The 27,899-nt window shown below is 55.8% G+C and overlaps 2 protein-coding genes across 16 annotated transcripts in view; both read left to right on the top strand.

Moving 5' to 3' along the window:
- LOC116952920 (syntaxin-binding protein 5-like) overlaps window positions 1-5,805 on the top strand; it is a 118,438-nt gene extending 112,633 nt beyond the window's left edge. For all 14 annotated transcript variants that reach the window (XM_076074641.1, XM_076074642.1, XM_076074640.1 and 11 more), the window contains one exon: window positions 45-5,805. In XM_076074641.1, coding sequence (XP_075930756.1) covers window positions 45-86 — 42 coding nt within the window. In that variant the 3' untranslated portion in view covers window positions 87-5,805. The remainder of the gene's footprint in view (window positions 1-44) is intronic.
- Window positions 5,806-8,624: 2,819 nt separating this feature from the next.
- RABL3 (RAB, member of RAS oncogene family like 3) lies at window positions 8,625-27,639 on the top strand. Of its 2 annotated transcripts, XM_032972709.2 has the most exons (8): window positions 8,626-8,915; window positions 15,324-15,415; window positions 16,106-16,235; window positions 16,550-16,664; window positions 20,653-20,806; window positions 22,361-22,432; window positions 23,454-23,495; window positions 26,326-27,639. In XM_032972709.2, the coding sequence occupies exons 1-8, from the start codon at window positions 8,870-8,872 to the stop codon at window positions 26,413-26,415; spliced, it is 741 nt and encodes a 246-aa protein (XP_032828600.2). In that variant the 5' UTR covers window positions 8,626-8,869; the 3' UTR covers window positions 26,416-27,639. The 2 variants fall into 2 exon arrangements, with proteins under 2 accessions (XP_032828601.2, XP_032828600.2); XM_032972710.2 differs by lacking the exon at window positions 23,454-23,495 and having other exon boundaries at window positions 8,625-8,915.
- The last annotated feature ends 260 nt before the right edge of the window (window positions 27,640-27,899 follow it).

Genomic DNA, 27,899 nt, shown 5'->3' with positions numbered 1-27,899 from the left:
ACGGGGGGGGGGGTCTTTGTCTTTGTGTGTTTGTGTGTGTACAGCTCATGCTCAAGTACAAGGATAAGAAGTGGTACCAGTTCTGAGGACTAACACCGTCCCTGAAGCCCAACTCCCTCGATCCGGCGGTTGAGACTGAGCAGTCAAGTGGTGGTGCCATACCCTGGCCATGCCCCATGGCCATGCCCCCCCCGGCCATGCCCCCCCCCCCCCTGGTCATGCCCCCCATGGATTGGGGCAAGCACCGGGAGGCGCGTGTCGCTCCGAGCCAGCCCGCACGCCGCAACCGACCCTGCCGCGTCGTATACGCGCACACGCGCACACGCGCACACGCGCACACGCGCACACGCGCACACACGCGCACACACGCGTACACACGCGTACACACGCGTACACACACGTATACACACATACACGCGCGTGCAACCGCATCGTGTGTACACGTACACACGCCTGTACACGCGCACGCGCGTCACGTACACGCGGTTAGACACACGCGCACGCGTATACACACACACACGCGTATACACACACACGCGCATACACACACACGCGCACACGCACATGCGTGTACACACGCACGCGTGCCGGACGCACGCGTGCCGGACGCAAGCGCGCACGGGGAAACGACGACACGACGACCAAAAGGTAATCTACGAATGTTGGCTCGATAATCAGACTAAGTTATTCTTCTATGCCTTATGTTGCGAGGGTTATGTTTTTCACACGTTCAGCGTGTGTGTGTTCACTGTGTGTGTGTGTGCCGTGGTGGTGGTGGTGGTGGCGGGAGGGCGCAGGACTGCGGTTGGCGGTGTTTCACAGATCTCGCGAAAGCTGCACGCGAGCGAATCCCAGAGGCGGGGGGGGGGGGGAGGGGGGGGGGGGGGGGAGGGGGGGGGGGCGGGGAGGGTTTAATCTCAGCCGCTGCACACCACGTTTCAGTGTCCACCACTTGTCGACCGTGAGCTTGCGGCTCCTGCGAGTCGCGTGTCACCCCCGGCGCGCTCCGCTCGGCACAGCGAGCAGCACCCCGCAGAGTATTTGGTGAGACATTGAGTCTTGGCTGGGTGGCAGCAGCAGCAGCAGCTGCCACCATCAGAAGGGGGGGGGGGGAGGTGGGGGAGGTACCCTCCTTTCACTCACCCTCTTTAAATGTGGGGGGTGCCCTCCTTTCACTCACCCTCTTTAAATGTCTACCCCCCCCCATCCCCTTCACTAGTCTAAGAACCGTGACGATGTTTCCGCTGCTCTCCGCGGTTTGCGTTCAGCAGTTTCCAATCCCAGGTGGCACCTCCTCGTCCTCCATCGCCCGTCATCGTTGTCGGCATCAAACGCACACATCACCTCGCCGTGTCCCCCAACAGGGGACAGAGCCCCCCCTTGCTGTGACCCTTCTCACTGGGGGTCACGCCCCCCGCACGCCGCCCTACCCCCTTGCCGAGACCCCAGTTCGTTCCTCCTGCCCCCCCCCCCCCCACCAGCCCCCGTGAGAGGGGTACGGGGCGATGAAGAACGCCGTGAGTCCCCCAATGCCGTTACGCGTGTCAGTGTGCGCGTGCGTGTGTGTGTTTTCAGGGTGTATTGTCTGGCTGTGCGTGTCGCGTGTCTACCTTTGAGTTGATGTAGATGTCCGTCCGTGGGGTGGGTGTGCGTTCGTGTGCGTTCGTGTGTCTGGTTGTGTCCTGTCGCGCGCGTGTATGTGTGTGTGTGTTTTTCGACGCGTGTGTCGTGTCTGTGCACGTGCGATCGTTTGGCAGCGCGTCTGCGCGCGTGCCACAACCGTGCTGCTGTCCCTGCGTCTCAGGGCGGCCTGCGCGCGCTCCTGTTCGTGGCTCTCCGCCTGTGGACGTGTTCACGCGTTGTGCGTGCGCGCGTCAACCTGTGCGCTCGTTCACCCGTCGTTCCTCCGCGCCCTGTGTTGCGTCCGCCTGTGCGTGCACGTGTGTGTGGGGGTGTGTGTGTGTGCGCGTGGTGGTGTTTGTGCCTGCCTCTGCGTGTGGCTATGCTATCGCGAGTGATGTGGAAGAGCGGAGGAGAAGGAGTGGGGGGGGGGGGGAAGGAGGAACGGGGTGTCTAGTGAGGCTGTAGTTCTCGGAATGCAAATCCTTTTGGTATGGGGGAAGGGGAGGGGGGTGGTGGTGGGGGGTGAATTAATTGGCGAAAGACGGTAGCATAAAGTAACCACTTCCCCCGCCCCCCACTCGACCGGAACATGTTGCTCGAGTGTGGCACGTGGTGAACGCGGTGCAATCGTCGCATCCACTGTTGGATGAAAGCATCGCCCGTGCCATAGTCGCACGTGTTCTGTCCACCGTTAGATGAAGGCATCAACAATGACATCGTCGCACGTGTTCTGTCCACTGTTGGGATGAAAGCATCGCCCGTCGGCATCGGCCACCTCACGATCATCGTACGGCAAGCAGATGAGCCGTCGTCATGTGCAATTGCCATCAGTCATCGTCACTCGAGCGGTGCCTATCTCCGACACTGCGCACACCATCACCGTGCTCGTAATTAGTGAACAGGTGAACACGCAACCGCCGTTCACCGCTTGGCGACGGTGATGTCATCACGGTGCTTGTGCCACGCTAGGTGCACTTTGGGGCCACGCGAGGTTGTCGAAGGCCCGCTGGCAGGAGGTGTGTCACGGGACCCAGACACTGGTGCCATGGGTTGACTGACTGCGATGGCTGGCAGACGCGCACCAGCTGTGCGCCACCCCCTCACTGTGCCAAACTTCCTGCCACAACCACCAGCATCATTGTCGCCATCGGCACCTTGAGAGGACGGCTCCACTCGCTGTTGGCACCACCACCACCGTCATCGTTTAACCATCATGACTCTGAAGAGGTGCTGAAGCCCCCGCCCCGCCACCCACGCGTGTCACTCCACTGCTTTCAGTGCAATATTATTGCGACGATCGTGATGCATTGGCGACAGGCGAGATGAAAAGGGGGCGACAATATATGTATAGAAATGAAAACGCGTGAAAAATAAATAACAGTACATGTAACAAATTTAAACTTTCAAGGATACAAACGATGGGGGGCGGTAATAATAAAACGCTTGCATGTTGTATAGAAGATTCACCGCAATGAATTCCCCACTAAGTCAAGGTTTCTCTCTATGTACGTATGTATAGCGTGGAAAAGTAGGCCAATTACCCTCAAGAGAGAGGGCTGTCTGTAGAGCTCCTCGCGGAGGCCCGTCCGCCAAAAGTGGCGTGAGTGGGGCCCCATTGCAGGGCTGCGCCTTTATCCTCTAGAGTGCTGATTGCGTTCGCGCCACGTGGCCCGCGTACACGACGGCCGGACTCCAGGACTGCGCCTCGTGCACACGCGCTCCATCAAAGCCGCTCAGCTTGAGAACCTGGTTCGACTCCTGGCTTTAACAAAGTTACCCACTACCCCCCCGTCTTGACGGAACCCCCTTTAGGGACCCCTGCAACTCCCCCCCCCCACCACCACATCTCCATAAAAAATATGTACAGGGGATATCCATCCACTTGTCCATCAACCCTTGCCAGCGATTACATTCCCCAATAATTTGATTCAAGGATGTCTATGGGTTTTTTTACATCGTGGTGAATATAGCGCCCTCTAGCGGCTGCAGGGTTGAAGCGGTGCCATTCCGCACACCCGAAACGAATTGGGGATGTCTGGCCCAAAGCCATTGAGAATGGAGGAGGTGGTGGGAGGATACCTGGGGTGGTACCCTGTTCAGTCCCCTGTTTGTAGGGGTCCAAGCACAAATACACACCGACCGACCCGTCAAACCTGGCTTTTGCCCCCCCCCCTACCCTCATACCAGTGTTAATATATTGGCTCTGTACGGGGAGCTTTGGAATATTTTTCGGAGCTCAGCCCCGGACGGCTCCTGCTGAAATTAAGCCCTGCTGTATACTTCACCAGCGGCGGCTGCCCGTGTATGGGGAGCCGTGGCAGGCGGCGCATCCACCCATATAGCTGTAATCCCTGCTCCTCCATCTTCAAAAAAGATTCACGTGGTGCGTCTGTAGACTACAGAGCCGCGTGGCGTGCGTGAAGACTACCGAGTCACGTGGTGTGCGTGAAGGCTACCAAGTCACGTGGATAATGTGCAGGCTGCGGAGCCACGTGGTCAACGTATCGACTACGGTGCCACGTGGTCCACCATAAGATGTCACCGTTATCCAAATATCTCTGGCACGAGCCAAAGTGAAGCCCCCCCCCCCCCCCCCACATCTGCTCACACAACCACTCTTACATCTTCCGCTTCTTGCCGCCGCCGGAGGCTCACCTTGCTCACCGATGCGAATCTACCCGGCTGATCCGCTGCTCCGTTAACGTCCTCGGAATAGTTCACCTGAGTTGCAATTTATTTCGGGAGTTTGTGGGCCCACGGCCGAGGAGGAGAAGGGAGGGCCGGGCCCGGCTTCTAGGCGCTGTATTATACAGGGGGATGATGATGATGCTCGCTCGCTCGTTCTCGCCGTGCGCTGTATTTTGCCAGGTCCTCCCGTGGTATTTAAGCCGTCACGAAATCGCGCGCTACCTTTCAGTGCGATGTACATAACGCATTGGGCAAAGAGACGCGGTCTACAGTAATAACTCTTGAGAAATAATAATAATAACAATGACGACGATGATGATGCCGGTTACGCTTCACTCTCGCCCACCACTCCCCTGTCGAGGCGTCATTTTTTTGTACTGTGCTGGTGTTATAAGAGACGCCACGAGCTTCTCCGTCTATCTTTCTCTGTCGTTGTCCTCCACATCTTTTATCTCGATCTCTTAAGATCTCCCCCCTGTGTCTTGCCACCTCGATATCTCTGCTGTCCAAATCCCAGATGCATATATAATCTCGCGCGCCCATCTCCTTTCTCCGGTCGCTCTTCAAATATCCCTGTCCACGACTCCCCTCGTTCTCTGCCCGCTCATCTCCTCCCCCCAATCACTCATTGCTTTGTTTCCCTCGCTCGCTCGCTCTCCCGCGTCTCTCACCTCTCTATTCTCCCCATCTCGACCTCGTCACCTTCTCTCCAGCCTTCATCTCTCTCTCTCTCCCTGTTCCCTATCTCCTCTCGGCTCCCCCTTCCTCTACCCCGGCTCCCCCTTTCCTTGTACCCCACTGGGGTAGGCATCGAGTGTGCATCAGCCCACGGGGCCGGAGGGGTTCCGAGCTACAAAGAGGAAGGGGGGCGATTTGGAGAGGGGTGGAGGGCAAATCAAGTCTTGCACCATGGCACGTGCCAAGCGCGCTACGTTGCTGCTGTACCCGCATCTCCAGCTGTGTCCTCCTCGCCCCCCCACCCCAGACCAGACCCCGTCTCTAACGTCCTCTCCTCGCTAATATCCCGCTCTGTCCAACCCCTTCTATCCATCCCCCTCTATCCTACCGTTCTCTATCTCTCTCATGCTCGCCTCCTCTTGCCCATCGTCGCCTCCCGATGCGATCATCCAGGTGAGATGAGAGCCGAGAACAGGGCGACTCTTGCTCACTCACGGGGGTCGAAGAGATGCAAAGGTTCAGGGAGCAGGGGTAAAACGGACATTGCTTCTCCCCTCGCTGCTCCCATTTTGTTGAGTGTGTTCCCTCCCCATATCCTCTCCTCTCTCTCCACACCTGTCTCCCACACCTGTCTGTACACACCCGTGCTCCCCACATTCATCCACAGTCCCCTCGCCTCGCGTGTCCCCCGTTAAATATTCCTCCAACCTCCGCAGAACCGCGTCGGGATTGAACCCGGAAAGCCCGCAGGTCTGAGGCGATGGTTTCGTCTGTAACTGAGATGCGTGGAGGAATAAAGGTGCGTGGAGACACTGAGGCGCGCCTTGCTTGCTTGTGTGTGTGTTGCGTCCCCGGTATAATACAGGGCAGAGGAGCGGCGCTCACAACGAGCGGGACCGCCGGGCGAATAAAACGCAGCAGTCGTAGGGGGTCAGATGCTGGTGCATCGGCCAGTCATCTCAGTCGGTCGACCCGTGACCTCCTGCCGGCGAGCCTTCGACACTTCACGTGGCTTCAAAGTGCACCTAGCCTGGCACAGGCGCCGTGGTGACGTCACCGCCACTCAGTGGCGAATGGCGGTTTGTGCGCGTGGTGAGGGTTTGTGCGCGTGGTGAGGGTTGGTGTGTGTGGGTCAGGGTTGGTGTGTGTGGGATGAGGGTTGGTGTGTGGTGATGGTTGGAGTGTGTGTGGTGAGGGTTTGTGAGCGTGGTGAGGGTTGGTGCGTGTGGGGTGAGGGTTGGTGTGTGTGTGGTGAGGGCTGGTGTGTGTGGGGTAAGGGTTGGTGTATGTGGGGTGAGGGGGTGTATGTGGGGTTAGGGTTGGTGTAGTGAGGGTTGGTGTGTGTGTGTGGGGAGGGTTGCTGTGTGTGTGTGGTGAGGGTTGGTGTAGTGAGGGTTGGTGTGTGTGTGGTGAGGGTTGGTGTGTGTGGGGTGAGGGTTGGTGTAGTGAGGGCTGGTGTGTGTGGTGAGGGCTGGTGTGTGTGGGGTGAGGGTTGGTGTGTGTGTGGGATGAGGATTGGTGCGCTTGGTGAGGGTTGGTGTAGTGAGGGTTGGTGTGTGTGGGGTGAGGGTTGGTGTGGTGAGGGTTGATGTGTGTGGTGAGGATTGGTGTGTGTGGTGAGGATTGGTGTATGTGGGGTGAGGGTTGGTGTGTGTGTGGGGTGAGGGTTGGTGTGTGTGTGTGTGTGGTGAGGGTTGGTGTGTGTGTGTGGTGATGGTTGGTGTGTGTGTGGTGATGGTTCGTGTGTGTGTGGTGAGGGTTTGTGCGCGTGGTGAGGGTTGGTGCGTGTGGTAAGGGTTGGTGCGCGTGGTGAGGGTTGGTGCGTGTGGGGTGAGGGTTGGGGTGTGTGTGTGTGGTGAGGGTTGGTGTGTGTGTGGGGAGGGTTGGTGTGTGTGTGGTGAGGGTTGGTGTGTGTGTGTGGTGAGGGTTGGTGTGTGTGGTGAGGGTTGGTGTGTGTGGGATGAGGGTTGGTGTAGTGAGGGCTGGTGTGTGTGGCGAGGGCTGGTGTGTGTGGGGTGAGGGTTGGTGTGTGTGTGGGATGAGGATTGGTGCGCTTGCTGAGGGTTGGTGTGCGTGTGTGCTGAGGGTTGGTGTAGTGAGGGTTGGTGTGTGTGTGTGATGAGGGTTGGCGTGTGTGGGGTGAGGGTTGGTGTGGTGAGGGTTGATGTGTGTGGTGAGGATTGGTGGGTAGGGTTGGTGTGTGTGTGTGGGGTGAGGGTTGGTGTGTGTGTGTGTGTGGTGAGGGTTGGTGTGTGTGTGTGTGTGGTGAGGGTTGGTGTGTGTGTGTGGTGATGGTTGGTGTGTGTGTGTGGTGATGGTTGGTGTGTGTGTGTGTGGTGAGGGTTGGTGTGTGTGTGTGGTGAGGGTTGGTGTGTGTGTGTGTGGTGATGGTTGGTGTGTGTGTGTGGTGAAGGTTGGTGTGTGTGTGGTGAGGGTTGGTGTGTGTGGTGAGGGTTGGTGTGTGTGTGGTGAGGGTTGGTGTGTGTGGGGTGAGGGTTGGTGTGTGTGGGGTGAGGGTTGGTGTAGTGAGGGTTGGTGTGTGTGTGGGATGAGGATTGGTGCGCTTGGTGAGGGTTGGTGTGTGTGTGTGTGGTGATGGTTGGTGTGTGTGTGTGGTGAGGGTTGGTGTGTGTGTGGGGTGAGGGTTGGTGTGTGTGTGTGGTGAGGGTTGGTGTGTGTGGTGAGGGTTGGTGCGTGTGGTGAGGATTGGTGTGTGTGTGTTGTGAGGTTTGGTGCGTGTGGTGAGGATTGGTGCGTGTGGTTAGGGTTGGTGTGTGTGTGTGGTGAGGATTGGTGCGTGTGGTGAGGGTTGGTGTGTGTGTGGTGAGGATTGGTGTGTGTGGTGAGGGTTGGTGTGGTGAGGGTTGGTGTGGGTGTGGTAAGGGTTGGTGTGGGCGTGGTAAGGGTTGGTGTGTGTGTGGTGAGGATTGGTGCGTGTGGTGAGGATTGGTGCGTGTGGTGAGGATTGGTGCGTGTGGTGAGGGTTGGTGTGCGTGTGGTAAGGGTTGGTGTGGTGAGGGTTGGTGTGGGTGTGGTAAGGGTTGGTGTGGGTGTGGTAAGGGTTGGTGTGTGTGTGGTGAGGATTGGTGTGGTGAGGGTTGGTGTGTGTGGTGAGGATTGGTGCGTGTGGTGAGGGTTGGTGTGTGTGTGGTGAGGGTTGGTGTGTGTGGTGAGGGTTGGGGTGGTGAGGGTTGGTGTGTGTGGTGAGGATTGGTGTGTGTGGTGACGGTTGGTGTGTGGTGAGGATTGGTGCGTGTGGTGAGCATTGGTGCGTGTGGTGAGGGTTGGTGTGCGTGTGGTGAGGGTTGGTGTGGTGAGGTTTGGTGTGTGTGTGTGGTGAGGTATGGTGCGTGTGGTGAGGGTTGTTGTGTGTGGTGAGGTTTGGTGTGTGTGTGGTGAGGATTGGTGCGTGTGGTGAGGGTTGGTGTGGTGAGGGTTGGTGAGTTTGGTGTGGTGAGGGTTGGTGTGTGTGGTGAGGGTTGGTGTGGTGAGGGTGTGTGTGGTGAGGGTGTGTGTGGTGAGGTTCGGTGTGTCGAGCTGTAGTGTCGGCCACCAACCCACACCCCTCGTGGACCGACCGTGCCAGCCTTCCCTGGTGCTCGCTAACAGCCCCAGAGCATCGTTCCGGCTATACGGAGACTCTTTGGTGTGTGGGCGGTGAAGGCGGTGAGTGCATAGTTGAGGGTGGCGAACGTGGCGAGCGTGGCGTGACCTCCCGTCCAGCGGCACAACGTGAGAACAGAGGTCAAGAAGACGTGTTCTGACGACGCAGTTTGGAGGTGGAACCGTCACCCGGCGGAGTCCGCGGCTCTGGTCGCAGTGACCGCGGCGAGGCCGCTAGGGGCCGCTAGGGGCCGCCCTGCCGCTCGGCCTCACTGCGATGGCCGCGCTGGACAGGGTGAAGGTCCTGGTGCTGGGAGACTCAGGTAACCACCTCGTTCATCATCGTCATCTTCATCATCATCACCCTCCTCCTCCATCTTCATCGACCGTGTCGAACTCCACAACCGCCTTCTTTAGTTCTCCTGCCGTGAGCTGCACCCGCTTCGTTTTTCTACTTCCTCGCCACCTCCACCACCCTCACCACCTCCTCATCTTCCACCACTTGCTTCCACCATCTCCACCACCAACAACAACAATCTGCATCTCTCCCCCACTACCTCCTCGTTCGCCGCCAACACCACCAACCTCCTTCCTCTGCCTCCAAACCACCTCGTCCACGCCTCCTCAACCTCGCCCGCCACTTTCCTCAGCCTCGACACCCCCACAACCTCCTCGTTCTCCTCACAATGAAACAAATTCTCTCGACGATCGCAGTAGACAACGAACGATGTTGGCCGTCGGCACGCCGATAGGAACGGGATCCCCGGGGCGAGGGGGGGGGAGACCGTGCAGCGCCGCCCGGGAAGGGCAGCCCGGGCTCGGTAGGGCTCGCTAGCCCAGCCCGTGGTGGCGATCGAGGCCTAAAAGCCCTCGCACGGTTTTACTCTCTCGCTCTCTCTCGCTCTCTCGCTCTCCCTTCGTTGTTTACAAGTTGAACGTAACCCGGCATAACGACGTAACGCGCTGTGCACGGCGACCCCTTGTCAATCCACTGCTGGATGAAGGCCACTCCGACACCGGGGTCGGGTTTTTACGTGTACCAATTCCTTCGGCCAGTGCCCCTGATGGGTGCGAGTCGGCTCAGGTGGTGAGGTGATGGTTGTTGTTGGGGTGACACCCAAAGGGAACCTTTAGACATATCGCTCGCCACTGATGTCAGCCGTGACCGGGGGGGGGGGGGCGAGGCATTAACTCAGGTGGCCGGGTTTCACGGTGCAGTGCGCTAACCACTGCGCCACCGCTCCCCCTCTTCCTCGAGTGGCGTTTACGTGGCCGGACTTGGGCCCTGACGAGGCTGGGATGGGTGCATGCGACTTTGTTACTTGAATGTGGGATCTCATTACACTTTAATATGTTTACTCTTTTAACACGGCATCGGATTACTCGCGACTACGCACTCTCGTTACGTGCTGTAAAGAATCCATTGTGTCTTTGGGCTTCTATGCGAGTCTATGGGTCCGTGTGGGTGTATATGGGTCTCTATGTGAGCCTATGAGTCCGTGTGGGTGTATATGGGTCTGTGTGAGTCTATGGGTCCGTGTGGGTGTATATGGGTCTCTATGTGAGCCTATGAGTCCGTGTGGGTATATATGGGTCTCTGTGTGAGTCTATGGGTCCGTGTGGGTGTATATGGGTCTCTATGTGAGTCTATGGGTCCGTGTGGGTGTATATGGGTCTCTATGTGAGTTTATGGGTCCGTGTGGGTGTATATCGGTCTCTGTGTGAGTCTATGGGTCCGTGTGGGTGTATATGGGTCTCTATGTGAATCTATGGGTCCGTGTGGGTGTATATGGGTCTCTATGTGAGTCTATGGGTCCGTGTGGGTGTACATGGGTCTCTGTGAGTCTATGGGTCCGTGTGGGTGTATATGGGGCTCTGTGTGATTCTATAGGTCCGTGTGGGTGTATATGGTCTCTATGTGAGCCTATAAGTCCGTGTGGGTGTATATGGGTCTCTATGTGAGTCTATGGGTCCGTGTGGGTGTAAATGGGTCTCTATGTGAGTCTATGGGTCCGTGTGGCTGTATATGGGTATCTGTGTGAGTCTATGGGTCCGTGTGGGTGTATATGGGTCTCTATGCGAGTCTATGAGTCCGTGTGGGTGTATATGTGTTTCTATGTGAGTCTTTGGGTCCGTGTGGGTGTATATGGGTCTCTATGTGAGTCTATGGGTCCGTGTGGGTGTATATGGGTCTCTATGTGAGTTTATGGGTCCGTGTGGGTGTATATCGGTCTCTGTGTGAGTCTATGGGTCCGTGTGGGTGTATATGGGTCTCTATGTGAATCTATGGGTCCGTGTGGGTGTATATGGGTCTCTATGTGAGTCTATGGGTCCGTGTGGGTGTACATGGGTCTCTGTGAGTCTATGGGTCCGTGTGGGTGTATATGGGGCTCTGTGTGATTCTATAGGTCCGTGTGGGTGTATATGGTCTCTATGTGAGCCTATAAGTCCGTGTGGGTGTATATGGGTCTCTATGTGAGTCTATGGGTCCGTGTGGGTGTAAATGGGTCTCTATGTGAGTCTATGGGTCCGTGTGGCTGTATATGGGTATCTGTGTGAGTCTATGGGTCCGTGTGGGTGTATATGGGTCTCTATGCGAGTCTATGAGTCCGTGTGGGTGTCTATGTGTTTCTATGTGAGTATTTGGGTCCGTGTGGGTGTATATGGGTCTCTATGTGAGTCTATGGGTCCGTGTGGGTGTATATGGGTCTCTATGTGAGTCTATGGGTCCGTGCGGCTGTATATGGGTCTCTGTGTGAGTATATGGGTCCGTGTGGGTGTATATGGGTCTCTATGCGAGTCTGGGTTCGTGTGGGTGTATATGGGTATCTGAGTCTATAGGTCCGTGTGAGTGTATATGGGTCTATCTCTGTATGTCTGGGTCCTTGTGGGTGTATACAGTATGTGTGTCTGTGTGAGTCTGTGGGTATGTGTTGGTGTATATAGGTCTCTGTGAGTCTGGGTTCGTGTGTGTGTATTATGGTTCTATTTCTATGTAGTCTATGGGTCCCTGTGGGTGTATATGGGTCTCGATATGAGTCTATGGGTCCGTGTTGGTGTATATGGGTCTATATATCTGTGTGGGTATATATGGGCCTCTGTGAGTCTGTGTATCTGTGTGGGTATATATGGGTCTCTGTGAGTCCATGGGTCCGTATGGGTTTATATGGTTATCTGTGAGTCTATGGGTCCTTGTGGGCATATACGTTATCTGTGAGTCTATATGTCTGTGTCGGTATATATGGATCTCTGATTCTATGGATCCGTGTGGGTATATAATAATAATGCAATTCATAACGCGCGCAAATTTGCGGACGTAACGGCCGCAACTCAGGCGCGGAGCCAAGCTCGGTCATTCGAAAGCGTGGTTGTAGAGGTGAGTTTTTAAAGTGTCTCTTGAAGGAGACGATTGAGGTTGATGCTGCGAATGTGCAGAGGGGTGATGGCGTTCCAGACTGTTGGGGCAGCCACCGAGAAGCGGCGCATAGACGTGACCATTCTGGATCTTGGTATCAAGAGGAGGTCGCGAGTTGCACTGCGAAGGCATCTGCCGTGTGCTGCGCTGCAAGTCGTCAATAATGAAGAGAGGTACGGGGGGCAGGCAGATGTGAAGGCGCGGTGGCAGAGGCAGGCGATCTTGCATGTGACCCTGCTGGCGATGGGTAGTCAGTGGAGGGCACGGAGAGGGAGGCAAGTGAGTCGAGTCGGGGATGAGTGCCGCCAATGATGACGCGTGCCAGGTTGTTTTGTAGTCTTTGAAGTTTTTTTTAGGTTGCCAGAGGAGGGCCGGACTAGGACGAAGTTGCAATAGTCGAGGCGAGACCCAACTCTGCAACATGCCAATGTGTTGGCAGTTTCAGTGGAGATGAGAGGACGTAGGTGTCTGAGAGCCTTCAGGTGAAAGCTACATGAACTGATGATATGATTGCTTTGACGGTCGAAGGATAAAGTTGAATCTAGGATGACACCGAGGTAGCTGAAGTGATCGGTGAACCATGTTGCTGTGACCAAAGATGTGTATGTGTGTTGGGAGCGCGGATGAGTTGAGACGTTGCCTGGTACCTAACATGATGGCCACTGACTTTGACGGATTAAGGGCAAGGTTGTGTGCCGAGAACCACTGTTGCAAGGCAATGGTGCATTCCGAGAGCCTCTCAAATCCAGACCCATTGGTAGAATTGATGGCGGTGAACAGAATAGTGTCGGCCGCATATGAGTGGTGCTTAACACCGAAGCTTGCGATGAGGCGGCCGATCGGGGAAGTGTAGGCTGTCAACAGCAGGGGACTGAGGATGGAGCCCTGCGGGACGCCACATAACGCTTTTGTTTCAGGAGAGTTGGACGAGCCCACCCTGACTGATGATTGCCGATCAGAAAGGTACAACAGTATCCACTTGAGTGCCGAGCCACATATACCGAAGTCGTATTTCAGGAGGAAGTAAGGAGCGAGTCGTTGACGGTGTCAAAGGCTGATGAAATGTCCAGACTTACAAGAGCAACGGTGTAGCCGGAGCCGGAGTCAATAATCGTTAAAATGTCATCGAGCACTCTGGTGAGTGCTGTGTCTGTGGAGTACCGTATTTTCCCGCATATAACCCGCGGGGTAAACCACTTTTTGCAAACAAAACAAGACCCTGCAGGGTATATGAAGGTGCAGGCTATCCCAAAAATATTTTACACGTGTGACATGTCCATAACTCGTTACATTTGTTCATGGTAGGGCTATCCACTATGCAACACTTACCTTTGACTAAAGCACTGCTGAATAAGCCACTCACACTAAAATTGCACGTGTTATCACGTTTTAAATTATTCCAATTGTTTGTACAATAAAAGGACAATGTTTGAAGTGGGCGCACTGTGTTTACTGGCGACGGGAGAGCTGGGGGGAGAGAGAGGTGGGGGTTGGGGGGTGGGGCAGCTGGGGGGAGAGAGGTGGGGGTTTGGGGGGTGGGGCAGCTGGGTGGAGAGAGAGGTGGGGGTTTGGGGGGTGGGGCAGCTGGGGGGGGAGAGAGGTGGGGGGTGGGGCAGCTGAGGGGAGAGAGGTGGGGGTTTGGGGGGTGGGGCAGCTGGGGGGAGAGAGAGGTGGGGGGTTGGGGGGTGGGGCAGAGCAAGGTCTGCGGCGGTGACTCGTTTCCGGTTAGTTTGCTTTCTTTGTGCACGTTATGATTTTAATGTTAACAATTGATAATGGAATGTATTACAAATGTAAACTTCGTATTAATATGATGGAATTACGTTGCGGTAAGGATGCTAAAGATATGAATGCATGCGGGGTATATGGAGGTGCGGCCTATCTGAATTTTTGTTTTGCGGGGTACATGCGTCTGCGGGCTATATGCGGGAAAATACGGTAGTTTTGACGGTAGGCTGACTGGAAGGAGCAGTAGTTTGGGGAGGAGGTGACGTGGGGTTTTAGCTGGGCGAGGGCGAGTCTTTCGAGGACTTTAGATAGGTTCGAGAGATTAGTGATGGGACGATAGCTAGACGGGTCATCAGGGTCGAGACTTGGTATCTTTAACAGGGGGGAAACCAGGCCAGATTTTAGGTTGGACGGAAAACACCCCGTAGAGAATGAGGCGTCTGCGATGTTCCTGATCATGACGGCGAGTTCCGGAGCACATTGCTTGAACAAGAAACCTGGCAGGACATCGAGTGGAGATGACTTCATGTGAAGTGATTGAATCAAAGAGAAAACGTCTTTTGAAGACACCGGCTTGAACGTGGTTAGAAAGGTGTCTGGGTGAGTGCTTACAACTTCAGAAAACGGGGTACGATGGTGCGATGTGAGGGAAGACGTGCAGGAGTTTTGCGATGGTGATCAGCTTGTCGGTGAAGTAAGTTTTGAAAGAAGTGGCAAGTTTCAGTGAGGCCAGGTGATCGCTAAGTTGAGGGACCCATGGTGCGACCAGGATGTAGAAGATCCTTGAGGGTTTTCCAGAGGATGCGTGGTTTTCCGGTAGCTGTTTTGATGCGTTCTTCAATGTAGGAGGAACGTGAGGCAAGGATACGTTCGTTAGTTTTCCTGCAGGCAGCTCTGTAGGCAACTCGATCAGCAGGAAGACCACTGCGGGACACGATCCTTTCAAGGCGCCTGCTGATTCGCTTAGCAAGGCCACTGGCGGCCCCTGGTGGCCTTTAGTGCGGCCCCTGACATGCGGCCCCCTACAATACACAACATGTGAAGAAAAAAAACCCTTGCAGGCGGTGTGGCGCCCCTCACACTGATGTCTTATCGGCGAAAGTGGCCCCCGTCTGAAATTTGGTGAAGAACGCTGGTCGAGCTCCTGCACACGAGCCGGCTTCCATCGCTCCATATCGGAGGTGGACGTGCTCTTGGGCATGTTCTCCCGTTTGGCCGCGACTCGGTCATGAGTCTCGACCGCCGCCCATCATCTCGTTCAGCCATGAAGCGTGCTGCCCGAGCACAATTACTTTTTGAATGCTTCCTAGCGACCGTGGGGAGGCGTCGCGAGTTGGAAGTGCTGCTCTCTACTGTGTGGGCCAGAGATCAATTAAAGGCTCTGTAAATACCCGCTTTCCATGCGCTGTTCCCAGATACGAAGGGTCGCACTGCAGTGCTGTGATGCCAATAGCCCGCCGATAGCACAATCTGGATAAAATCGTGGATTTCCTTCAAAGTATTAGCTCCTGCGCCCCAGCTGATATTAACGCTCATGACTCGCACGTGGTTTTCTCTGCATTTTTACACACGTGTGCTTCACACACAGGCGTTGGGAAGTCATCGCTGGTCCATCTGCTCTGCCAGAACCGAATTCTCGGGAACCCCTCCTGGACCGTGGGCTGCTCGGTGGACGTGAGGGTGATTATCTCCACCGACCTTCCACCAATCTTCCACCGACCGACACGCCATATACATCACTTGACCTACACATCCTCTGTACCGCTTTCCAAGTTCCTATATGGCTTTGTGCACCAGCTCACATCACCATCACCAGTTCACATCACCATCACCTACAGCTCACATCACCATCACCAGTTCACATCACCATCACCTACAGCTCACATCACCTACAGCTCACATCACCTACAGCTCACATCACCTACAGCTCACATCACCTACAGCTCACATCACCTACAGCTCACATCACCTACAGCTCACATCACCTACAGCTCACATCACCTACGCCACCTTTTCCATCTGGACAGGACACAATGTTGCTCCCTCACACGTGTGGGTTCCCTCCGGGTGCTCCGGTTTCCTCCAGCATGTGTAAACAATGACGAATCGGCTGAAAACACCTTAATAGAGGACTGCAGAGCTTGGGCAGTTGTTGGTAGCGCCAGCTCGCCGCATGGCTGCTGCCTCCGCGCCCATATCTGCGGTTTCTCCTCGCGCCTCTGAGTCATCCTCTCTCTGTCTCTTTACCTTGGAGAGCGAGTGAACGTTCTGTGGCGGCGGCGGCAGCACGTTATGAGTTGACATCGTTATTAAATCGACGATCGCTGTGCCTGCACGCACGCACGCACACGTGCATTCACACACGCACAGCTGCACGACTACAAGGAGGGCACGCCGGCCGAGAAGACGTTCCACGTGGAGCTCTGGGACGTCGGCGGCTCCGTGGGCAGCGCCAGCAGCATCAAGAGCGCCCGCTCCAACTTCTACAGCTCCTCAAACGGTGCCACCCACGCACGCGCCAGACGCCCCAGACATGCACGCGCATTCAGGAGGGTCATTTGCTCTGAAGAAGGGTCATTACCTGAAATGTCGCCCATTTTATATCTCTATATATAGTTCACTTAGTGCCACAGCAAGAAGACATGGGCACGATTCTCTGCTTGACTCAGGCGCCCTTTTGCGTGGAATTTGTACATCCTCCCCATGAGGGCGCGTTGCTCCGCTTGTGTTGCCTTCCGCGGAACATTGTGTGTCCCCCGCCCCGCCCGTGTGGCTGTCTGGGCGGGTGTTGAAGTGATCTTGTCCGACCCGCAGGCATCATCCTGGTGCACGATCTCACCAACAAGAAGTCGCTGCAGAACCTGCACCGCTGGCTTCTGGAGGCGCTCACTCGAGAATCCACGCCTACCGCTGTCCTTGTCTCCAACGGGTGCGTGCGTGCGTGCGAGTGTGTGTGTCTGTGTCTGCTTGGACGTGTGTGTGTGTGTGTGGGAGCGGTGGCATGGCGGTTAACCTGCTGCACTACAAACCCGGCGACCCGCGTTCAACTTCCCCACACACAGCCAACATCGGCGACGAATATCCCAACCGGTCCCAGGCTTAACCCAGGGTTGACTCAGCCCTAAACGAGTACCTGGTGCGGTGTGTAAACATCAGCATCGAGGAGGCAAAGACAGGCTGGCATGGTGTTGGCCCCCCACCCACTCGTGTGCAGCGGTGGCCTTAATAGGCGCTCGCTAACGGTACTTGCGCCAGCACTATGGCTATCAGGGGTCTTTTTTTTGTCTGCGTGCATGCATTTTCTCTTTTTTATATTTTTCCCCAGGTTATTTGGTCGGAATGTTGGAAAATAATAATTGATTCATTAACGATACAGGAAATCCACCTAGAATCCAGTGATTCTCTTTCAGGAGGGTCCAGCCAGCAATTGGGTTTTTATTTTAAGGTGTTTTCAGCCAATTAATGATCATTCATACAGGTGGGAGGAAACAGGAGCAGCTGGAGAAATCACACCACGCGTGTGAGAGTTGGATGGGGGGGGGCAACTCTCTAGACCAGTACAGCCGGAAACAGATGGATCATCAGCCCAAGTTTTTACTGCGACCGCCTTCTCATGACAAGCCAGGGTGTGTGGCACCTCCTCGACACCCACGGGATGGGAGTTTCGTAAACGCGTGATCCACGAACCGTCGCTGCCTCCACACGGAGGTGTGAAGCACGTGAAATATTGCGAGTTTATTTCGACGCTGATAGTTTTTGTCCTGCGCGAACAACGGGTCACCGAGCTGATGACCCACCATCAGCTCCCTGCAGATGAGAACCCAGTATAGTCATGGCTGGGTGGCTCGATTCTCACCCTGAGGAACCTGGGTAGAGTTTCTTGTTTGTTTGCTCTTTAATCCTCTGGACCAGGGGCGGGGAACTTTTTTTTCCGCCAAGGGCCATTTGGATATTTATAACAGCATTCGCGGGCCATGCAAAATTATCGACTTAAAAATGAGCCCGTTATATTTGGTCAATCATTTAATTAACTCGCCCCTAATTAATGCGATGGCTGGAACAGACCAAATTATTTCGCGGGCCTAATACGGCCCGCGGGGCCTTATACGGCCCGTGGGCCTCATACGGCCTGTGGGCCGGACGTTCCCCACCCCTGCTCTAGACTCTGGACCAGGTTTTATCCAACCGGCTGTCATGACACCACCGGCACCAGCGGGATCCCATTGTCCTCGCAGGCATTGAGTAAATACAATATAAGGTGTCTTATTTGTTCTCTGAAATGTTATTGTAATTATGATAATGATAGCAATTCAGGAAAGTCTCCCCGAGTCTCAGGAGTCTTTATCTACAGGGTCCTGTTACATTGATATGTTTGGCTATGAATTACACGAGCGATGAGAGGTTAGCTTTGCGTGGGAGGAAACTGGGGGGAACCCAGAGGCAACCCATCACGCATATTCATATATATATTACTACGGTTACTGAGGACTGGCCCAAAACACAACGCAACCAGCAACAAACAGCACCCGTATCAAAGTTGTAAGAGCAAGGTTACTGTAAGAGCTTGGCGGGGTGGGAGGGGGCAAAAGAGACGATGATGGGAGGAGGGAATTGCCGAGTGGAGCAGTGCGAGGGAAGAAGCAGAGAGGGTGAGGTGAGGTGACCTGCAGTGTGGTGAGTGGGCGGGTGGGTGAGTTGAGAGCGTGAGTGAGTGAAGAGGTATGTCAGTACGCGACTGCATTGTGGTGACCTGCAAGTGTGGTGTTAAACCCAGTGTGGATGAGAGCAGGTAAAATTCAAAAACCTGCACAGATGGATTCAATAATCCATTTTATTTTCTGGGAGTTTTACAAATCCTTTCTCTCCAAGGTGCTGGATTACAGGCTTGCCTAGCCACCACTAAACAAATTCACAATTACTCTACTCTACCATATAAAAAACACCATTTGTAATCCTGAGTAATCTAACCTTCGAAGGTGCCACGATTGGATTCATTCCTTTGGCAGCCAAAGAATGTAACACATGCAAGAGAACATCCACCCGGAAGACGGAGTGATGAAATCGACTCTTGTGTAGGTGCATAGCGCGTCGCTACATCGCGTGGCGCCGGCTTAGGGAGGGCTTCATCCAGCAGTGGATTGATCACGGTGGCCGCCGATAATGAATCGCCACACGTGGGGGGAAAAAAAAAACTCAACGTCTAAGCGTGTCGCCGGTCAGGATGAATCTCGCTCGGATCTCTCGGCTCGCGGCGTCGTGGCATTCGTGGCTCCATGCCGCCAAACCCGTTGGTGGTAGCGACAGCGGGCCAAGCCGTCCTACAGCATCATCACGATAGCATCACCCCCCCTCCCCCCAACCAACTCCAACCTGTGTCGCAACCCTCCGCTCGTGGTTGCGATGGAGCCGCGCTGCCCTCTGCTCCCCTGGGCGGGGGACTGCCAGCCTCTCGGCACCTGTTTTGCCAGCTGGTCGCCAAACGCACGCAGTTAGCCGGAGTGGCCGACCGACCGACCGACCCAGGAACGAGAGCAGCCTTTGGGCCTGCGGAGAAGGAAACGGCGTCGCGGTCGCGAAACCCCGTTGGGGGCAACGCGCGGCAGCGTCGGACACGACGAAGTTCCTCGTGCCGGACTCGACACGAGAGAGTTCTGAATGTTTTTGCCGGCGGCTTTTCAAGTGCCGTGCGAGAGGAGGAATGAACTTGACTTGAAGCTTTTGTGACTGCAGGGATTCATATTCTTTGGGTCTTTCGGTAAAGTGACGTAGATGGGTTAAACAAAAACGACGACTTTTCGATCGCAACACAGGCGGTCGTCCTGATGACCGCTTGTGTTGCGATCGAATAGTCGTCGTTTTTTGTTATTTTCTTTAAACCTATCTACGTGACTTTACCGGAAGACCCAAAGAATATGAGGCATTAACTCTTGAACGCTATGCAGGCTCAAGCATTCTTGGCGTACCGAGAACTGACAAGAATCGGGGCGCATTCCAGGTGATTTAGGTCATGGCCAATGTAGTAGGTATTGCCTTTTGGAAAAGAAAAGTTATCATAACTTGGCCAAACAAACGTTCTTCAGTTGCAGAATGTTGTGCAAACGGATCAACTCTTCAAACAAAACCGCCTTCCCCCCCACAGCTGTGGAAATTTTTGAAATAACCTAACATGTAAATATCTTCCACTTAGAGTGTTGTCCTCATGTGTTGACGTAGTTACGGTTGTGCGTTTGTCGCTCGTGTTAACAGCCCGTAAGTCATCACCCCGAGTGACAGTGTTGTGTTGCCACACTGCTTGCGTTCCTAGACGCAGCAACACCTCAGGGGTGCGCTGCTCACGAACGGCAGCAAGGCCCGACGACCAATCACGCCGTGCGTGTGTGGCACATGACCACCACACTGCACGTACAATGCCCTTAGCTTTGTCCTGCTTTTGGGAGTGCCTTTGTCCTCGTACCCTTATTATGGTACCCGTACTATAGTACCCGTACGTTAGTATTCGTACATTTGTTCCCGTACGTTCGTACCCATGTGTTAGCATCCATTTGCTGTCCCCTGTGTGTGATCCATTCTGTGTTAGAGCACCATCTGTTATCCCCCGTGTATTATCGCCCCTGAGTGTTACAGGCTCCTGCGTGTTGTCCGCTCTCTGTTCTCCTCTACGGTGTAGCTCACGTGCTGTCCCCCTCCATGCTATCTCCCGCGTGTCATCTCCCGCGTGTCATCTCCCGCGTGTCATCTCGCCGCGTGTCATCTCCCGCGTGTCATCTCCCGCGTGTCATCTCCCGCGTGTCATCTCGCCGCGTGTCATCTCCCGCGTGTCATCTCCCGCGTGTCATCTCCCGCGTGTCATCTCCCGCGTGTCATCTCCCGCGTGTCATCTCCCGCGCGCTAACGCCACGGCGCCGTGTGCCGCGCAGGGACTGCTTTGACCGCGAGCAGTTTGCCGAGTCCCAGGTGCCGCTGCTCGTTATCGGCACCAAGCTGGACCAGGTGGCCGAGAGCAAGCGCGCCCAGGTGCTCTCCCGCGTCTCCTTCCTGGCCGAGGACCTCAGTGCCGAGGAGATCCACCTGGTGAGCCGGTCCCCCAATGTACTCGCCTGTACCCACAAATGGCGGCCGCTACCCGCGAGTCCCCACTTTACCCACTGGAACCCGCCGATTACCCGCCGGTACTTGCAGATATCTACTGGACACCTGTCAAAACTATTGGACATCTGTGAAAAAGAACTGTACAGCTCATCGGATTCCTCCAGTATGAATAAATATTCTGATTCTGATATCCGCTGATACCCGTCGATATCCACTGACACCCAGTGTACTCACCTATACCCACCAATAGCCGCCAATACTCACGAGCACCCACTGGTACCCGCCGATATACATTGGAACCCGCCGTTACCCGCCGGTATCCGCCAGAACCCACCAATACTCTCCAGTATCCACCGCTTCAAGGCCGTGGCCGGTGGATAAATGAATGCCCGTCGGCTATTGGAACAATCGAGAGGAGATGGACCACGGTGCTTTTGGATGTCGGGGCATTCAAGCAAGCGCCACTATGCCCCGCGGATCCGTCTTCCGCGTTCCTTCTGGCAATTGATGTTTGAGCGTTCTGCTTTTGACCAGGGACGCTTTCATCGTGCTCTCAGGAGCATTCATGAAAAACCGGTCGGTTATTTCAGCTCGGGGGAGTGGGGAGGAGGTACTTGGTTAATTTGGCTGCGCGAATGCCTGTGTCATGTGACACCAGTGACTTCCCCGCCCCCCCCACCACACACATGGCACATGCTGTGACACAGCTTGCAAGTAGTCGGCTGGGGAACGTCCAGATGACTGCGATACGAGATGCACGATAACTCGATTGTGTCCGTTGACCGCGGGTAAAGAGGCATTGAGCCGTGCGAAAGCTGGTTCACGAGAACGGCCCACGGAGGACCCTTGGGGAGAGCAATAAAAAGGGACATTGCAGACACCGAGTTGCAAACACTTCCGAGGGAAGCCATTCAAAGCCACGCGCAGTTCAAATAATACTGGCGGCGTCTGAACGGAATGTAGCGCCAGCTCGCATGGGGGTTCACTCGCCACAGTGTGGATTTTTTGTAACGGCGTCTAAATGCAACCATATCTCAAAATGCCGTACAGGAACTGCGCGCACGTGCGTGTGTCTATGTTATAGAGAGAGGCGGTCGATCATGGGCAGAGGAGAAGCGGACGCCTGGGAGGAAGGAAATTCTCGACCCTGAGGGCAGCAGAGGGTCTCTCCCACTGAGTGAGATTGACTGCGGGCTTCAATGGATAACTTTGGTTGCTGGAGCGCAGAGTGATGGAGGGCGAGTAGAGCGAAGTGAGAGGGAAGAGGTAGGAGAGTGCGTGGAGGGGGAGTAGAGCGAGATGAGAGGGGAGAGGTAGGGGAGTGTATAGAGGGGAGTAGAGCGAGATGTGAGATGTAGAGGGGGGAGGACAGTGAGAGGACAGGAGAGGGGTAGCCAGGGGTGAACCCACGAGGTGGAGCCTCCAGCTGTCCATGTAACAACACTCCACGCGGCTCCACGCCGGTGCCCCATCTCACATCCGCTGCGCGTGCCGCCCGTTGCCTCCACTTCCCCCCACCCCCCCCCCGTATTGCAGGACTGCACCAGCCCTCGCTATCTGGCCGCTGGCTCCTCCAACGCCGTCAAGCTCAGTCGCTTCTTCGACAAGGTGAGCAATGCCGGCCGCCTCCCCGCCCCAATCGGAAGTGTTGGTGCGTGCGTGCGTGCGTTCGCTTGCCGTCCGTCCGTCCGTCCGACGGTCGGTACGCATGCGGGGGTCACGATCACTTTCGTCAAGGCGACCCGATTTACCAGCCAAAGCTGCGTTCGACCATTGAGGACTCGCCCAGCAGGGAAACAGACTGGCCACGTCAAAGGGTCCTTGCCTGAACTTGGCAATAAAACAAAACCCCCCCGGGGCTTAGGTGGCCTTGTCGGCCGAGGCAGCGGTGCCACGCGGCGTGCCTGTGCCGCACCCAGCGACGTCCTCTCGCCTTTCCGCGCTCGGAACTGTAATCAAGCGCTCTTGTGGTGTCTCTCGCGTGATTTGCGTGCCGACAGTCCACGTGGGGGGGGTGGGGGTGGGTGGGGGCAACGAAGCCGAAACGAGCGACCCCGGGGTGAAGGCCGCGGTGCCCCCGCCGGGTGTCGGGGTGGGGGGGGGTGGCGTACGGATTGTTCGGCACCTTCTGTCGCGACCTCCGATTGGCACGGTTGGCTTCGTGCGGCGCGAAAGAAGCTCAACGTACACACGTGCACGGCTCTGTCCGGCCGCGGGTTGGCTCGGCGGCAGAGCAAGCGGCTCGCTTTGGGAAAGTTTGCGAGGTCAAGTCCTGCTCGTGGGTTAACTCAGTTCATTGTCACTCCGGGGTCGATACAATGAGTACGGTTATTCCCAGGAAGTCAGCAGTCGGTGTCCTGCAGAGATACTCGCCCCCACCCACCAAAGGAATGTGGAATGTCCACAACTGGCTCTACAGGGTTATAAACGGGGGGGGGGGGGGGGGGGGGATCCGGGCCATGGATACGAATCGTGGTCATGCAGACACTCCGTGCCACACTGCTCTGGGTGACAATTAATCTTCAGTGAGTGTCTTGTTCGGGACATCACAGCCTGCCCGCATGTCTCACCACCTCTTCGCAGCCTTAACAGTGCCTCCCACGCATTTTGTGCATATCTCTCCCAACAGGTGATTGAGAAGAGGTATTTCTGCAAGGAGGGCGTCAGTCAGGTAAGTGCAGAGATGTCATCTAACAAGAATGCTGAATATTCTCCCGTGTTGCTCATCACCTGGAGCAGGTGGTGTGTAAGGAGCAGCAGCCACAGATATGGCGAAAGGTTTACTGGATGTGGTGTGCCGGTTGCTGGGGAGAAATTACTCTGAACCACCGTACATCACGGCGAGAATATTTCCCAATAAGAATCTCTTGTGTTTGTTCATCTCATTATTTTCAAAACCACGTTGAATGTTTCATTCGTTCCGAAAGAAGCGTAACCAGTGGGGTATTCATTTAGCGGCGAACGTCACCAAGACGCGGCCCAGCGGCGGGCGGCGGCGTTGCGTTTGCCGCTTGTTGCCGAGGGTTTTCGCGGTTCCACCCCGGCAGGCCGGGTGGCCGGCCGGCCGGCCGGCCGGCCGCCCGCCCGCCCAGCCGCCCCCCGGTTGACGCTTCGGTGTGGGCGAATTGAACCCGGAACAACTCCACGCCGTACGCTTCGCTCAGAGTGGACGCCCCTAGAGATCCCGCGACGTCGTTCGACGAGCGACGGCCATCGGCGCGCCCGCGTCACGCGCCCGCGTCACGCGCCCGCGTCACACGCCCGCGTCACACGCGTCGCTCACTGTTTGAGTGCCTTGCTGACGCCGCTGCAACTGCCAAATGCACCGAGTCGATATCCACCCACCACTCTGCCGCCGGCTGCCCCCCCCCCCTCCCTCGTCACGGATCCAAAAGGTCACGTGACCCACACTCGAGTTGGGCAGAAACACTTGTGTTCGTGTTTTGAAGCAATAAGTCTCAACGTCTTTTAGCGTTATTCTTATTTGTAGATGCGCACTTTTCCCAGTGCACTTCACTCAACTAAACTGTTTAAACTATTTTTTTATTTTACCAGGTAAGTGTCCACTGAACTATGCCGTTATTTTTGAGAAGCAGCCTTGGCCACAAGTGACAGCTCAACAAAGTCGCTCATCGCGGTGAAATTCATCACAGGCAAATACTCTCAACGCAAGAGTCTCAATGTGGAGGGAGAAACCGGAGGACCCGTAGAAAAGTTCACGCAACCACGCGGCGAGAAACATGCAAACTAAAAATATACAGGCTTCGCGGTCGGGATCAAACCCATGACCTCCTGTATACCAGGCGAGGGAGTTAACATCTCGCCACCGCAGCGCCTGGAAATGACAGTAATAGCAACGGATTCTTGTATCCATCGGTGCAGACCTTTGATTGTTGCACCCACGTACACGGGGTTTTCTCACACATGAACATGAGTGGAATTGTCTAAACATACCAATGGTGAATGCGGTTCTCGCTGTGATGCTTTCCTGGGCTCTGGATTGCTCACAGGCACTTAACCACGGTGTGCAAGAGTGCTACGAGAGTGCGCGCAAGGAACCAAACCATTCACGGTTCCCTAAATATTTGCGCACATGCAACCTTTAGGTCCACGGACAGAGCAAGGCGGAACGCTTGAGACAGGCGGTGTCAACGGTACGGCGGATGAGACACGGGACAAACGGGTCGGACCGTGCAAGTGAGATAGACGGTGCCGACGAGACGCAGCTAACCCGGGGCGGGCGGTCCACGTGACGCTCGAAACGAGACGATGAGAACGAGGCAAGGCGAGAAAAACGCGGCGGACCGAACCAAAAAAAGGGACGCGGGGAAAGATTCCGTTGATTATTCACGCCGCATGCTGGGCCTCGTTACAACCCCCCGCCCCCACCACCATCACTCCCTCTCCACCGTACCCCTCCACGCCATCCCTCCCCACCACCGATCGCCCACCATCACCTCTCTCGGTTCAAGAGGCTTTATTGCACCTGAGCGTGGAATTCAGGCATTCCTGACCGACCAAAAAAATGTAGGCGCAGACATAAACAATGAGGTAGGCACTGTACATTCACGCGATACAAATCAAGGAAGGGCACTCGTACTCCCTTCAGCATCGCCGCCATCACCACCATCACCAGCAGCATTAGCAGCCATATCCATCATTGTGATTATCAGCATCATCAATATCACCCAATGAGGCTCATCCTGGTCCATTGAGTTCTCACCGTGGTTAAAAAATAAACCCCGACTTTCATGGTCATCATCAGGATCAGCAGCAGCAAAAGCATCGTCGGCATCAACGTCATCATCAGCAACAGCATCAGCATTGTCATCAGTATCACTATCAGCAGCAGTGGCAGGTGCAGCAGCATCGTCCTTGCCCATAAGCATCATCATCATCCACAAAAAATTAATTCCTCATTTAACGCAGTAGATGCTCACCTGAAACGTGCCGCGTCAAGCAAAAACACGTGAAGCGAGGAATAGACGCATACAATCTACATTGCAGGGCATGAATAAACAAGAACGATGCGAGCTTTAATCTCATTTGCACTCCAACGTCAGCCTGTCGGCATCCCCCCGTGGGAGAGAACTCGGATGAGGGTACGCCGCCGCCACGTACCGTGTCGTTCCGCGTACTTTGTCATGCCATGCGCGTGCCCAGAATTCCCGTGCCGCTCGGCCGTACAACTCTCAAGAAAGCAGTCCGTCGTCGGCTGCTCAGAAACTGCGTGAGAACGGCACACGCATTCCACGTTACAACGCTACAGGAACGGGCGCGCTACGCGGCGTAGTGGGTCCGCGCTTCGCGTTGTAACGGCGCGCGCGTTGTGCGAGAAGTGTCCCCGAATGAGGAGGGCCGCGTTGGAGCCAAAACGCGTCGCAGTGTGAACACCGCGCGCCAAAGCGAGGACTCGCCGTATATCGTGACGCACACGCTGCGCTGCGAGCACCCACGACTACCGCTCCGTGCTGTTGTTTTTGTTGTTCCTTTACTTGCAGCTGAGCGCCTTTTCTGAGCGCCGACGTTTCGGGGGCAGCAGCAGCAGCGGCGGCGGCGGCGGCGGCTACGGGCGCTCGCACCACGACTGAGCGGCGGCTCAACGAAACCACGGCGACAAGCAGCATCTCCGCGGTTACAGACGTCGCCGTGGATACGAACGTCACCGTGGATACAGACTTTATCACCCGCCACGACTACTGAGCGGCAGCTGCAGGCGGAGCAGAACAACGGCTACAGGTCTCACCGGCGCAACCGAAACCACGGCTGTGGGCTGCGTCTCCATGGACACGGACTGCTTCACCGTAGCGGAACCATGGCTACAGATGGCATCACCATGGCGACAGTCGGCATGAGCGTGGTCACAGGGCGAGTCGCCATGCTTACACGCTGCGTCGCAGTGACTCTACCGTGGCTACCAGTGGCACCGCTGCGGTCACAGGCGGCATCGCCACGGCTACAGCTGCATCGCCATCGGATACGCATCGCATCACAAAGACTGGACCGTTCCTGCAGTTGGCATAACCATGGTTTACGAATGGCATCACCATGGCCACAGGCTATCTGCCTGTGGCCACAGTCGCCTCTGCTCTGCCGCTCCCCGTCTATGATGGGCAGTCGTCGCTAATTGGCTTTGGTGGTTGGGATTGGAAGTATGGTGGGGGTGGGCGGGGGGCTGGGGCAATCGTAGCTGTTTGTAAATTTTCAGATTTTTGTAAATGTGGAGGGGAGCCTGTGATTTTCTTCGTTCCGCGTTTGCAGTGAAACTCTGAGCTGTAAATGGCGGCGAGCGCTGGACCCCTTGTGCGTGAGTGACGGGCGTCTGCGTGGCGCGGTCGGGGCGGGGCCTGGTGCTGTCCGCAACTCCTGTGCCTTAAATCGGCGGGCCAGCTGGGTTGGTTTTATGGCCAATGGGGTCGTTGTAGGGCCAGTGGGGTGGTTGTAGGGCCAGTGGGGTGGTTGTATGGCCAATGGGGTGGTTGTAGGGCCAGTGGGGTGGTTGTAGGGCCAGTGGTGGGGTTGTGGGGTCGTCGTGGGGTCGTTATAGAGCCAGTAGAGTCGTCGTATGGCCGGGCGAGACATGTGAGAGCAACAACATCCCACGACGGTGCGAGCGCTCCACCATCGACACGTGTTGCCAACCCTTACCACTTTGAAACGTTGAGCGTGAAAAACGCGACGCCGCCGTCACGCCGCCCGGCTGCGCTCGCTCGCCATTGGGCTCCGCGTCGTTCACTTTGTGTTCACGTCGCTCTGTCTGCGTGTCGTACGTCGTGAAGCGTTAACAATCGATTAGAATACATGGATCAATGCGCCATCGCTTGACCTCGTGACCTCTTCCCTTGACATCGCCTTGGGGGTTCAGTTCACAGCGGGAGAAGGAGCGAGTGCAAGTACGAGTGAATGAGTGAACGAGTGTCGGTGAGCGAGCACGCGGAAGAGCGAGACGGTGTGTGTGTGCGGAGCGGTGGCGGAGTGGTTAGCGCACTGCACCACGAACCCGGTCGGTTGGTGCACTGCACTACATACCCCGGTGACCCCAATTAAATTATCGGTGACGACCAACAGCGGTGAC

The sequence above is a fragment of the Petromyzon marinus genome, chromosome 49, assembly GCF_048934315.1.
Source record: "Petromyzon marinus isolate PM22_M1 ecotype Great Lakes invasive population chromosome 49, UKy_Petmar_22M1.pri1.0, whole genome shotgun sequence".
In the NCBI taxonomy this organism is placed as follows: Eukaryota; Metazoa; Chordata; class Hyperoartia; order Petromyzontiformes; family Petromyzontidae; genus Petromyzon; species Petromyzon marinus.
Note: the sequence above shows the minus strand (reverse complement) of the source record. Positions and strands in the feature narration are given on the sequence as shown.